Source organism: Rhineura floridana, chromosome 12 (assembly GCF_030035675.1).
Source record: "Rhineura floridana isolate rRhiFlo1 chromosome 12, rRhiFlo1.hap2, whole genome shotgun sequence".
NCBI classification, from domain to species: domain Eukaryota; kingdom Metazoa; phylum Chordata; class Lepidosauria; order Squamata; family Rhineuridae; genus Rhineura; species Rhineura floridana.
In genome coordinates this window covers 5421145-5436045 of record NC_084491.1, presented here as the reverse complement: position 1 = coordinate 5436045, position 14901 = coordinate 5421145, and the positions used below count along the sequence as shown (strand labels likewise).

At 41.0% G+C, this 14901-nt stretch overlaps 1 protein-coding gene across 1 annotated transcript in view; it reads left to right on the top strand.

Annotated features, from left to right (window-relative positions):
* Positions 1-6781, top strand: part of GMCL1 (germ cell-less 1, spermatogenesis associated) — a 29280-nt gene extending 22499 nt beyond the window's left edge. Inside the window, exons 13-14 of the mRNA XM_061592417.1 lie at positions 1107-1194; positions 5068-6781. Of these exons, the coding sequence (XP_061448401.1) occupies positions 1107-1194; positions 5068-5196 (217 nt within the window). The 3' untranslated portion in view covers positions 5197-6781. The remainder of the gene's footprint in view (positions 1-1106; positions 1195-5067) is intronic.
* The last annotated feature ends 8120 nt before the right edge of the window (positions 6782-14901 follow it).

Sequence of the window (14901 nt, the reverse complement as noted above, 5' to 3'; positions counted from 1 at the left end):
GTTGCTACAGTGTGGGGGAAACTAGCGTCTTCTTGTAGACTTCAGTGTCCACGGCAAAGCCTGAAACAGGCAGCCAACATGGTACCCTTCAGACGTTGTGGGTCTCCCAGTTCCCGTCAGCCAGCCTGGGAAGTGGTTGGGAATGATGGGACTTGTAGTCCAAAAGCATCCGGAGGGCATCATGGTGGCCACCCCTTAAGAAACATAACTGGAGAGAAGAAGGGGTCTTCTAATGGTAGAGACAACCTATACTTGCAGGAAGAAAGTGATGGGGCACCAAAGTGCCCCCTTCAACTACCTCACGTGAGGGTCTGAGGGATATGCATATATTGCATCCCTGAAGGATTTCCTGACTATAGAGGACAGTGTGCAGGCCTTAGCCATTGGCAGGGATATGGGGAAAAGTGCCTTTCAGTATGATTTCTTCACTTTCCCTTCCCCTCCTCCTCGAGTAGGGTTAGCCTCTCTCCGTCCCAAAATGATAGCTGCAGGGGAGGGGGGGAATAAATCCACTTAGCTTCCTTTCGTAGTATGTGGAGCTTTTTCCAAGCTGCCCACCTCACAATTGTTTCGGGAGCAAAGAGGAGGGCATGCTAAGAATGATGGGGGGAAGAGCATGGGTTGAGAGCCAAGGATGGATGCTCTCCCTCTTCCCAAATTTCTTTGGCGTTCTAGTTTGCATATAGATATTGGTGAATTTGCTATGTGGTTAGTAGACACAATATGAAGGCATGTCAGTATGGACAATTTCAGTCTGTAGAAACCTGTGGTTAGGAGCAAAATGTATGCCAACATATCCCCACTATCCAAGAAAGGCCAGATATATTCTGTCAAGCTCGAATTACTGCCACAACTTTTACCGGAGTAACGATCACGAAGACCCTTTTTAAAGGGCAAGTCTAGTGCTTGCTTACGAGCTTTACAGATTCTCTTCCTTCCGTTTATCCCCCAAGCTACTGGAAGAGGCTATTTAGGTTCTGGCAACTGTAATAGGCGCTATAGAAAATGCCATCTGTTCCTCTGCCCCCCCCCCAAGAAAAAATAAATCCTTCCCATTTTTTTCATACGGTCTAGCTTGCTTAGTGTAACTTTTCATCTGCCCTTAGGTTGCGTCTGGCTTCTTTTGATAGCAGCGGGAAGCTTATTTGTAGTAGAACTGCAGGATATCAGATATTAATTCTTGAAAAAGATCAGGTATGTGTTTTCAATGCCTTTTGGCTCATTTCAGGTACAATTGCAAGGAAAGAGTAGCTGTTCTGGCCTTGGCCTGATATTTCCAGGTAGCAGCAGGAATAAAAGTGGGGAAAGGGATGGACTGAGTTCTAGCATTGGCTGTCATGGAATTATTTCTCATGTTGCAGTGCATTTGCATGTTTTAAGGCTGCAGGGCTAATCTCGTTGGTGCCTGCTAATGTATGCGTCAGCAGCCACTCTTTCTGGTTTTCAGACAGAGCTGCACAGAGAACAAGGTGAAGAGTTAATGGGATTTTCAAGAAGCATTAGACTTTCCTTTGCCAACCTCGTGCCTTCCTCATCTTTTGGACTACAACTTCCGTCAACCCTGGGGCTGATGGAAGATGTCATCTAAAACATCTGGAAGGCACCAAGTTGGCAAAGGCTGTATTAGACCAAGCAGTGGGGAACTGATCACACTGTTTAAAAAGTAGACCTGGGTGCTGTTGAATGTTTGTGGGTGCTGTGGTGATGAGGAGATTGGGTGAGAGATGAATTTGGATTTCCTGAGACTCGGAAGGAAGAACGTGAGCAGATGGCAGGACAGAGGCAGGCAGCAGGTCAGCGTGGCCAGAATCAGGACAGAAGCAAAAGCTATCTGAGCAGACCTGTTGTAGCAAGACAGCCTGGGGCAAAGGAGAGCAGGAGACCACGGGAGGAGCACCCTCTCTGTGCATGCTTCTGAAGGATGAGGCACACGAGAACATTCACCTTAAGACAGACTTCCCAGGAAATCTTTGGAGAGTGGCTCCTTGCTGGGACTGCAGCCAGTTCTTCCTGTCCTGTAACAAATGGCCACCTGGTTTGCAATTCATTCTTTCCCACCTCTGGCAGGAATGTTCGGATTGTCTGAACAGGTGCTTAATTGCCCTGTATCTAGTAGAATCCTAGTCAGAAGCCATCAGTTGCCTCAGTGTCAGCCTTGTGTAGGGTGTGCCCATCCAAAGGCCAACCCCCTAATCTGAGTCATTTTATTTTACATGAGATATGTTTGCATAATTCAAACAAGACTTTGTTGTTGTTGTTGTTATGTGCCTTCAAGTCAATTACGATTTATGGCAACCCTATGAGTCACCTACCTCCAATAGTATTTGTTATAAACCACCCTGTTCAGGTCTGTGACTTCCTTTATGGAATCAATCCATCTCTTGTTTGGTATTCCTCTTTTTCTACCCCCTTCTGTTTTTCCCAGCATATTGTCTTCTCTGGTGAATCATGTCTTCTCATTATGTGTCCAAAGTTTAACCTCAGTTTCATCACTTCGGCTTCTAATGATAGTTCTGGTTTAATTTGTTCTAACACCCAGTTACTTGTCTTTTTCATAGTCCATGGTATCTGCAAAGCTCTCCTCCAACACATTTCAAATGTTGATTTTTCTCTTACCCGCTTTTTTCATTGTCCAACTTTCACATCCATACATAATACCATGTTGAGGACCTTTTCTAGTTTGCTCATAGCTCCCCTCCCCAGTCCTAGCCTTCTTCTAATTTCTTGGCTACTGTCTCCATTTTGGTTAATGACTGTTCCAAGGCACTGATAATCCTTGACAAGTTCAACGTTCTCATCAACTTTAAAGTTACATAAATTTTCTGTTATTATTTTAGTTGTCTTGATGTTCAACTGTAGTCCTGCTTTTGAGCTCTCCTCTTTAACTTTCAGCAGCATTTTTCAAATCATTACTAGTTTCTGCTCGTAGTATGGTATCATCTGCATATCTTAAATAATTGATATTTCTCCCTCCAGTGTTCACACCTTCGTCTTGGTCCAATCCCGCTTTCCGTATGGTATGTTCTGCGTACAGATAAAACAAATTGGGTGATAAAATACACTCCGTCTCACACCCTTTCTGATTGGGAACCAATCAGTTTCTCCATATTCTGTTCTTACAGTAGTCTCTTGTCCAGAGTATAGGTTGTGCATCAGGACAATCCGATGCTGTGGCACCCCCATTTCTTTTAAAGCATTCCATAGTTTTTCATGATCTACACAATCAAAGGCTTTGCTGTAATCTATAAAGCACAGGGTGATTTCCTTCTGAAATTCCTTGGTCCGTTCCATTATCCAACGTATGTTTGCAATATGATCTCTGGTGCCTCTTCCCTTTCTAAATCCAGCTTGGACGTCTGGCATTTCTTGCTCCATATATGGTAAGAGCCTTCGTTGTAGAATCTTTACTTGCATGGGATATTAAGGCAACAATTTGATAATTGCCGCATTCCCTGGGATCCCCTTTCTAGGGAATTGGGATGTATATTGAACACTTCCAGTCTGTGAGCCATTTTTTAGTTTTCTATATTTGTTGACAAATTCTTGTCAAAATTTGGACAGTTTATGCCATCTGTTCCTGGTGATTTGTTTCTTCCAAGTATTTTAAGAGCAGCTTTCACCTCACATTCTAAAATTTCTGGTTCTTCATCATAAGCTTCCTTCGTGAATGAATCTGTCATCCTTGCATCTCTTTTGTAGAGTTCTTCAGTGTATTGCTTCCATCTTCCTTTTATTTCATCTCAGTCAGTCAGTGTGTTCCCCTGTTGATTATTCAACATCCCTACTCGTGGTTTAAATTTCCCTTTAATTTCTCTAATCTTGTTCTGCCTTTTTTGTTCTCATCTATTTACAATAACTATTGTAATAGTTCTCTTTGTCCCTACGTACTAGTCGCTGTATTTTTGCATTTAGCGTTCTAACCATGTTTCTATCTCCTTTTGCTTTTGCTTTCCTTCTTTCTTGAACCATTTTAAGAGTTTCTTCCGTCATCCATTGAGGTCTTTTTCTCTTTTTAACTGGAGATACTGTCTTTTTGCATTCTTCCCTGATGATGTCTCTGACTTCACTCCATAGTTCTTCTGGCTCTCTGTCAACTAAGTTTAAAGCCTCAAATCTGTTCCTTATTTGATCTTTATATTCTTCTGGGATGTTATTTAAATTGTATTTTGGCATTATGGTTGCTTTGTTGTTCTTTAACTTTAATCTGATTTTTGATATTACCAGTTCATGATCTGTACTGCAGTCTGCTCCTGGTCTTGTTTTCACAGAAAACATGGACCTTCTCCATTTTCTGCTACCAATTATATAATCAGTTTGATTCCTATATTGACCATTTGGTGATGTCCATGTGTACAGTCGTCTTTTCAAAAAATGTGTTCGCAAGAAACAAATTATTGGCTTCACAGAATTCAATAAGTCTTTCTCCTGCTTAATTTCTATCTCCTAATCCTCATTTCCCCACAATTCCTAGTTCTTCACTGTTCCCTACTTTTGCATTCCAGTCCCCCATGATTATCAGACCATCTTGTTTGGGTGTGTGATCAGGTATGGGTCACAGACATGTAAATAGTATGAGGACATCAACTGATGCTGTTGAGGAAGGCAATGGTTGTTTGCCTTCCCAGAATGGACATCAGATATAATTTATATGAAATACGCATCAAGTATCATGCAAGTGGATATAGTTGGAGCAGGCTGCCAGTTGCTTTCCCTGTGCTCAAGCGTTTAAACCAGTTAAGGATTTCTCATTTGAAGACTCTCCTGGTGCTTGGGATGGCTGCAGTTGAAAGCTGGCAGAGATAAGTGTCCTTGACAGCATAAGTATACAGGTAGATGAAGCTCATAGGAGCAGTGGCGGATATAAATCTGATTGTCCTTTCACAAATGCTGGGAACTTAGCATTATAATTCTGGGGAATATTTTGTTGAGCCACCCAGAGTTGAGCAAAATTAATTGCCTTCAATATTTCCAGTTGTATTTCTTCTAGATCTTCCTGGAGGCAGTCTAAGTTATAAGTGGAAATTATTGTTTCCTTTGCTTTATGATTGCTTTATCTTTGCTTTTCAGGAACAGGTAGTGATGAATTTGGACAGCCGACTGCTGGTCTTCCCTTTGTATATTTGTTGCAACTTCTTGTATACTTCCCCAGAAAAGAGACCAGAGACTGATGGACAGCCAGACAACCTAGAAAGCTGAGAACTGACTTTGAAACTTGTTCTCATGACTCCTTTCATTCAAGTGCTCTTGACATGCACAGAGAAAAGTAATAAAAGACCTTACACACTGTAGCAGATAAAATGCAGCTTCCACCCCTTATCTGTACATTCCTATGCATCTCTGAAAAGTTTCAAACTAACTATGGGAAATGTGTTTTTTTGTGGATCTTCAAAGAGCCAAAGGGATGCTACACCTGAGAATCATGACCAGTTTCTTGCCAGTTACAGACAAGGTGGAAATGCAGCTAACCAAACTGGACCTGTTACTTAAATGTGAATAACACATCTGTAAAATCCATGATAACTGTTACCCCAAATGTAAAATGTTATTTCTACTTGATGGCCTCTAGGCTTTGTACTTCTGGCTGAACTTGTAAATGTTAAGACTCAGTTATTGCCTCGATAAAATTCCACTGCCTTCAGTGGTTGTGCACCAGGGATCAATGTGCCCCTTTGTTTGTGCATTTTTTTTTAAAAAAAATCTAGTATTTTGGATTTGTAAATATTTCCTTATGAGGAATATAATATATATTTACATGTATATCCTATTTTGTTTTCAAGATTATATTTTTAAACATTGGATGTATTTTAAATATTCATTGTGTGGATTACACAGAAGTAGAGATGACTGACTGCTCTGATGCACTTGTCCCAATGCACTCCAGTTCAGGCACAAGTCTCCCTGCAAGTCATCACCTCAGTATTTGGGGGGGGGGTCTTTTTGGCCTGCTAGCTAAGCACAAGAGCATTCCCCAACACTGAGGAATGGACAAGTCTGCTTGTGTGGTTGCCCAGTCCAGCCTGAGAGAGGGCTCTTGTTTTGCAGATGATCACTGCAACTCTGGTGTAAAAAGCCATTCTTATGAAATTCTGAATCTTATGTAGCTCTTAAAGGCAGAGGAGGCTTTTCAGGATCTGGACCTTCCTGCTCACTTGGGAAAACTATGTGTGTGTTACAGCTAAACCTGGGGTGCTATGGCTAAAATGCTTGAGCATGTGTTTTAAAATGTTTTGTTTATGGAGAGCTCTGCATGGTGTTCCTTGTGCAAACAGGTTTCAGCTAGTATTCCACTGGAGCCAAATGTGTACTAGTACAAGGTTTTTTAAAAGTATTTTTAGTTTCATTATACATATGTTTGGAGTATGCATCCTAGTTATGCTCAGGAACTTGAGTGCCTTTTTAGTTATAAGTGTGTTTAAACACTTCTTTTATATCACTTTAGCTATATTGTAGAATCCAAATACGAACTGAGGTCAAAGGATTCATGTTTTGGATTGGTGTTTAATTTTTTTTAAGTGTTAAAGGTAAGATGTAAACTTAATTTAGTTTGTATATATCTTGGGGTGGGGGTGCTGTTGTATTTCTACTTTTACATTTTTGTCTGTAGCCTCTTTTGTAATTAAAACGTGCTCTTTATAAGCTGTGAAAGTACAATAACATGTTAGGCAAACTGGTAGCAAATTGTGAATAAACCATCCATGATTTAGAATTCATAGTTCGGTTTTCTCTTTGGAACAGTAAAGAGTTATGTGTGTTCAAGGGAGAATTTGATCACCCTGGGATTGTTTTATTGCTGCAGCTTTGTTGAGAAGGAAAGCCACATTTGGGTGCCACATGCCTAGCATTTGGGGAGGTATGTCATTTCCAGGCTGTGGGTTGGCTATAGAAACTGTAAATCACAATACTAGATGTAAAATACTTTTTAAAAAAGCAATTTCAAGCCTACTTCTGCAGACATAAGGGCCAGCCCTTTTGAGTCAGTGGGCACATCTGGAAATTTGAGAGTGTTGTAGGTGCTAGTCACAAAATGACTGCTGTAGGTGCATGACATGACACAAAATGGTTGCTGGAGGGGTGTGGCACAATGGCTGCCACATTAAAAAGAGTAGAAAGACAGGTCCAGAAGACGGTGCAAGAATGCCACATCAATTGTGAAAACGGCACTACATGAGACATTTGCGCACTGAGAGAACCTATTTGGCCTCTGTATGGAAGGAAGAATGGGTATCTGATCCTGGCATTCAGCGTAACAGGGACATATTTAATGGGGCGTGTTCAACGTAGAAGAGGCTGAACCAGTGCCAGCAGGAACTGAGCAGGAAGAGCAAACAATCTCATGTATTGTGGATTTTTGAGGGGATATTTTATCTTTTGTTGGGTGCCTTAGAAGGTACTGTGGTGCTCATAGATGCCACATTGTCAACCACTCAAATTATATTCACAAGGTCTGAAGTCAGCCAGAGAGGAGACAACAAAATTTAGGGCGGGAGGGGGGGCTTCAGTGACTTTCCTTAGGTTTAGCAGGAGCAAAATAGATGTGTAGCCATATTAAACATTTTTAATGAAAAACGTCTGTAAATTATGCAGGTTGCAGAATTCAATTATTTCTTAATGCAGCCATTAAAAGCTACCTTGGACATCAAAATCTTGTCAGTTCTATTGTACATGCGGTCTGCACATTCAGATACTCCGCTGATAAGTGAGCCATAAGTCCTGCAGAAATTAATCAGCTGGAGAGAGGTTCCTTCAGCCTTGTCTAAGCCTTGATGCTGTAGATCAGTGGTGGGGAACCTATGGCTCTCCAGATGTTGCTGGTCTACACTTCCATCACTCCTGACCATGCTGGCTGGAGCTGACATGTTGTGGTCCAACAGCATCTGGAGGGCCACAGGTAAATAACCCCTGCTGTAAAGTTATTCGGATAAGGTGGCTTAGCTAATCCCTACATTCATTAAAAATGTAAAGCATTCTGCACTAGTTGTTTAGCAAGCATTAAGAAGAGGATGCTGAATATGCTTCAAATTATTTGCCGCATACCATTGAATTTTAAGAGATTTGTATCATTCACACCATTGTGCTGCCACATGAAGCTGCAATTAAAGTTGGACCTGCCACAAAGTGTTGCAGTGGGGAGTGTTTCTGTTGAGGATTCCAACCAGCTGTGCTATTTTCCAGTATACATCATTCTGGATTTTCTCTGAACAGATACACAGTTCTGTGACCCCTGAGCATGCCCAATGAGGCTTCCCTGCCATTATGGGGTTTTTTTCCTGCAAACCTTGTGGTTCTCCTGAGTATGCTTATACTCCCTCTTGTAAAATCAGTTGGCCCACCTATTGCTACAATTGTGTCAGCACTCTCCAGCTAAGTTTGCTACTAAAGAGAGTATGTGTGCCATCAAAAGACAAATTTGAGTGATTCTGCCATCAATGGATTGTCCATTATGCCAATCTTTGGCATTATATGTTCCCTACTTACCACAGGGAGGAGGCTGTTTGTTTTTTGAGAAAAGGTCCTCTGCAATTTGGCTAAAATCTGTTGGTGCTCACTTGTCCTTTGTTTCCAAGAATGGCTTTCTCATTCTAGCGCCTGATTGACCACAATCAAGGGAAAACGCAAGACTGGGATAGGCCAGGCCATGTTTCTCTCACAAAACCACAATTATCTTTACTTTGGGGAGAGAAGTGCTAAGAACAGAATCTGAAGAGGCTCTTGCTTATCTTCAAAGCAGCCTGGAGCATAGTTAATAAAAGACTAATTGACATGGGTTGATTGATTAGGCAAAAAACTAGCCTTCACTCAACCTGGTAAGTTGTGACAATGATTAATTAGATAATGGCTGGCTCACAATACTACATGTAAGAAGGATCTTGGAATTGTTGATCACAAACTGAATTATGACCCAACAGTGCGATGTGGCTGCAAAAAAGGCAAATGCTATTTTCAGCTGCATTAACAAGTATAGTTTCAAAATTGTGTGAAGTATTAGTTCTGTTCCCCCACTTTAAGAAGGATGCAGACAAACGAACAGGTTCAGAGGAGGGCAACAAGGATGATCAGGGGACTAGAAACAAAGCCTTATGTGGAGAGACTGAAAGAACTGGGCATGTTTAGCCTGGAGAAGAGAAGCAGAGGGGGAGATATGATAGCACTTTTTAATTCACTCTACTAGTCTATGGTTACCCATGTGGCCAGTTCAGGCCTTGCGTTTAATATAGTTTATTTGTCCTCAGCAACACCAGTGAAATTTGAATGACTGACTACACAGCATAGTCAATGCTAACGTCACCTTCCTTATGTGCTCTCTGCAATCACTCTGGAAAGGAGAAAGAAGCCCTAACCATGAACAAAGTATGATACTGGAGCACCATTTGGTAATCCTAGAGTCAGAAAGGGCCTACCCCCCCTTGCGTTCCTTGGTTGAGTCCCTTTTGCTAGACCTTTTGCTTTCCTGCACATCTCTCTCTCTGGTCCTTTCCTCATCCTGAGATCTCTCCTTGATGAGGTACTGGCACCTTGATTTTCTACTTTGAACCTGCTGGTTGCTAACTAGGTTGATCTTCAACTGTCTGTTTCATGCCTCTGACAAAGTAGGTGCTTGTCTTACAGCAATTCATGCTGCAGTCGATGTGCTAGTCTTTAAGGTGCTACGAAGACTCTTGGTTGCTTGACTTCAGCAACCAGAACCTACCCCCAGAATAGCCGTTGAAGCATGAGAGGCTGCCACTGGAAGGAAATATTACCCTTCCCCCTATGTGCTTATGGAAGGACTTTCTGCTCATATGAGGGGTTCAGATCCTGGCCTACAAAAATAAAGGGACAGATTTTGCATATCCTTAGAATAATTATGCTGGAGGGGGAGGCTCTCCATACTCCAGAAGACAAAACAAAGCTAACAGTTTTATTCCCTTATGAATGCTTTAGAAAAGTTCTGCTAATTCAAGAGCAAAGTGAATGGTATGTTGTGCTAATTTTTAAATTAATTGATTAAATTTTAAAATGCAAACTCAGTGTTTCAGATAAATTATGTAAATAACATTCTCTTCTGCTTTCTGTGTGACAGAATTATTTATTTTCATAAGTTTGCAAGGAAATAAAACATAAGAGATCTAGCTGAAGGCACAAAAGGGTTTGAGCATAAATAGCTCACATTCCACTGCCCACTAGGTTGGGACACAATTTGCTAATAAGGTCCCCTGCACAAAACCCAGTTGAAATGCTTGAGAGCAGTCAGCATGCCACAGCTCTTGCACCACACGTCCAATTCACTTCCATGAGGAAAAGTTTTCAGAGGACTGAGCACAGTTTCTGCAATCCAACTATCTAACAATCAAATAGTACTGCAGAAATTGTCATGATGTACTCCTCACCAGGGCCATGACGAGTGCTGATGACTGCTGGACAGATCACCGATTAATTCGATCCATATGGCCATTAATATTGTTCCTCAACGTAGGCTCCAAGAAAGAAAACCAAGGCGTCAAATGAACATCCACGCCCTTCAAGATCCTATGAAGCGAGCTTGCTTTCAAACAACTCTCATGAAACATCTACCTACGGAACTCACTGAAAACATGGAGGAACACTGGATTAAACTGAAGACATCCATTATTGCAGCATGTGAACAAACTATTGGATACCAAACTAAGAAACATCAGGACTGGTTTGATGAGAATGATAGTGAGATTGAACATATCATTGACAAGAAAAGGAAAGCCTTCCAGATATGGCAAAAAGACAATAACTGTGCTGCTAAGAAAAAAATCTATGCCAGTGCAAAGGCTGAGGTCCAAAGAAGAACTAGAGAACTTAAGAACACCCGGTGGATAAAGAAAGCTCAAGAAATCCAGCATTTTGCAGATGTTCATGATGCACGGGGCTTTTTTAATGCCACAAAGGCCATCTATGGACCAACAAATTATGGTACAAATCCCTTAGCATTACCACGACCTCCTTAATCGTAACTTTATTGTGGCTGATGAGGTCTTCTCGCAAATCCCACAACAACAAATTAGAGATGAGCTTGCGGTATCTCCTAATTTGGATGAAGTCAGTAAAGCCATTAACCAAATGAAGAATAACAAGCTAGTGGATCTGATGGGATTCCCGCCGAAGTCTAAAGAAGGTGGGCCTGAACTTACACAACAACTTCATAAACTCATCGAAAAAATCTGGATGAGGGAGGAGATCCCGGAAGACTTTAGGGATGCCATAATTATCACTCTTTTCAAGAAAGGTGATAGAACAGATTGTGGGAGCTACCGAGGCATCTGCTTTCTTGCTACCGCAGGTAAAATCCTTGCAAGGATCCTTGCAAATCGGCTCCTACCTATCTCAGAAGATATACTCCCTGAATCCCAAAATGGTTTCCGCCCTTCCAGGGGGACAGTGGACATGATCTTCACTGCATGACAGCTTCAAGAAAAATGCCGAGAGCACAATTGATATTTTTATGGCATTTATTGATCTGACTAAGGCCTTTGACACGGTGAATCGAACTGCTCTCTGGACCATCCTTCTAAAAACTGGATGCCCTGATAAATTTGTGAATATTTTGCGACTCCTTCATGACAACATGACAGCAACAATTTTGGACAACAATGGCGTTCAGACAATCCATTCAGAGTAGGATCAGGCATAAAACGGGTGTGTCATTGCTCCTACCTTATTTGCTATCTTCATTGCTATGATTCTACACCTTATTGAGGGGAAACTTCCTACTGGTGTGGAAATCATATATCGAACAGATGGAAAGCTTTTTAATCTCAGTAGGCTGAAAGCAAAAAGTAAGGTAATTACAACCTCTGTCATAGAACTTCAGTATGCCGATGATAATGTAGTCTCTGCACATTCAGAGGAAGATCTTCAAACTATCCTAAATGTCTTTGCAGAAGCATATGGGAAGCTTGGCCTCTCGCTTAACATCAAAAAAACCAAAGTGCTTCATCAGCAAGTGCAAACCAATTCCTCTGTAGCACCATCAATCCAGCTTAATGGTGCGACGCTGGAGAACGTTGATCACTTTTCTTATCTTGGCAGTCATCTCTGTAAAAGCTGACATCGACGCTGAAATTCAGCATCGTCTGAGCTCTGCAAGTGCCACATTCTCCTGAATGAAGCGTAGAGTGTTTGAGGATCGGGATATTCGCAGGGAGACCAAAATGCTTATTTACAAAGCCATTGTACTACCGGCCTTACTGTATGCCTGTGAAACATGGACCATCTATAAACCCCACTCCCAACTTCTTGAAAGATTCCACCAACTCTGCCTCTGGAAAATTCTGTAAATTACTTGGGAAGATAGGTGGACTAATGTTAGCGTATTGGAAGAAGCAAAGACCACCAGTGTTGAAACAATGATCCTCCAACATCAACTTCGCTGGACCGGCCATGTTGTTCGAATGCCTGACCACCGTCTTCCAAAGCAGCTACTTTACTCCAAACGTAAGGATGGAAAATGGAATATCAGTGGACAGCAAAAGAGGTTTAAAGATGTTCTCAAAGCTAATCTAAAAAAATGTAACATAAGCATTGAGAACTGGGAAGCCTTGGCCCATGAGCATCCCAATTGGAGGTCGGCCATTATCTTTCTTTTTTTTTTAATTCATTTTTATTCAAATTTTTCAAAGACAAAACAAAACAAACAAAACAAATTAATAACTATTACAATAAAAACTATTGACTTCCGATTTGTCGTAGTTTAGCTATAGGTCTATGATATATACAAACCTGTCTCTTAATAAAAGTATACAATCACTTCCTCCAGTGTTTATCTTGATTGGTATCAAATCTCATTAACATCATTTTATTCTTTCCCCAAAAAGTCAAAGAGAAGTTACTAATCCTTGAGATATATATCCATCAATTTTTCTCCAAATAAACATGTCAATTAATCTATCTCATCAGGTCTACTAAGTCCAATAATTTCAATAGCTCTTCTCCCATTGAATCTCCAATATTGAATCCATCTTCCATCTTTGCACACCCAATAATCTTGCTGTCATAATGATTCCATCTTCCATCTTTGCACACCCAATAATCCTGCTGCCATAGCCATATAATAAGAGTCTGATAGGAATTTCTTTGATCACAAATATTTCCTTGCCATCAATTCTGAATGTGTTACTGAAATGTTGTTGTAAAGTTGTGTCTCTGTTCCTCTTTTTTACAGAATGCACCAGCACATCTCTTATGAGTTTTTCCATTGTCACATATCTGGAATTAATTCTATACGCTTTCTCTATTTCAAGTTCCATCAAATCCTTCCAATCCAGGAATTTTTTCGAGCCCTTTAATATCTTTATCTCTAATCACCAATTTCTTCAGGGACAGCACTAGATTCCAAATAGCAATATTTGTTTATAGGATCCATCATAGCCAAAAAATCCAAATCTTTTTCCAGATCCATATTTAGTAAATCTATTCCAATCTCCAAGTCTTGAGCCTTCTCTATGATCTTTCTTTCATCTTCTTTTTCTTGTCCAGTTATAAAATCCTGAATTTCTTTCATTTCCTGTCTTATTTTGCCAATTTCAATTTTCATCTCTTGCCTAGTCTGTCCCAGCACCTGTTTCATTAGCTTGATCTCATTCATTATTTTCTGAAACATATTTAGAGAGAGAAACCCTTCCTGAATATCCAGGGTCTCAGTGACCTTCTTGATTGTCATTCTTGAAACCAAAAGAACAAAACCCCTTCCAATATAGTCACTGTACTCAAGCAAAGAACAGTTTGTTTCTTTTTCCAGTCACCAATGAGTTAATCTTGCAAGCCAGATGACATCACCCTGTAGACAGCACGAATGGCCTTATCTCTTATATGTCCAAAACAAATTTAGTTCACAGCGTCCAAATGGCTAGTAGCATAAAGAATAAGCAGATTCGCCAAGAAAAAAAAAAGAAGTAGACCAGAAAAATAGTCCCAGACATATAATACACAAATGTCAAATAAATCAGATGTTCTCTTCTAATCAGCAGCCTCTCATCCGTTTATATCTTTAAAATGCTCAATTCCATGCCAGCTTTTTGCAATAAAAACAAAGATAGGCTATTTCGATTTTCTTCCTCCTTAATTCCGTATGTAAAACAGAAAGTTATAACTCACCCAGGACTTCTTTGTTGCTAACTCTTTGACAAATCTCTTTTGCAATGACGATAACAAAATGATTATAATTGACAGGAGGATGCTTGCCTGTTAATTTCCGTTTTTCTTCAAAGAAAAAAAAAACGGCTCGCTTAATCAGTTAGAGCCTGTTGGTATTCCCTGGCTCCGTTCCACGTTGCTGGCTGCCTTCCAGTCCAGCAAACAAAACGAAGCTTTCTGTGGATAATCTCTTCGTTTCTCCCTTACCTGGGAGAAAGTTATTTCCAGTCAAAAAAAAATCTGACTAGTTTTATAACTGAAAAAGCTTCCTCTGAGACGGGAGCTCATCTCAGAGGCTGCACAGGCGGAGCGATTCCTCCTGGGAAGTCGGAGGTCGGCCATTATCAAAGGTGCTGTGGACTTTGAAGAAGCACGAGTACAGGGTGAAAGGGACAAACAAGCTAAGCAGAAGGCACGTCAAACAAATCCTCATTGCGACCATCTTCCATCTGGAAACCTATGTCCTCACTGTGGGAGGCTGTGTGGATCCAGAATTGGCCTCCAGAGTCACTTATGGACCCACTGTTAAAGACATTATCTTGTAAGACAATCTCACTCGGCCACAAGTGATCGCCAATGAATGCTATACATGGGTACGAATTCTTGCCTGGACATATTGTGCTCTCGAAGAAGCCTATCAAGAGCCTCAAGAGTTACATTCAGTCTCTTTGCCATGATCTTAATGATTTGTAGTCCATGCTGTGCCCACTGTCTGGGGAACTAATCCCAGTGCCCAGGATGGTGAATCCCAGAGAAGGTCGA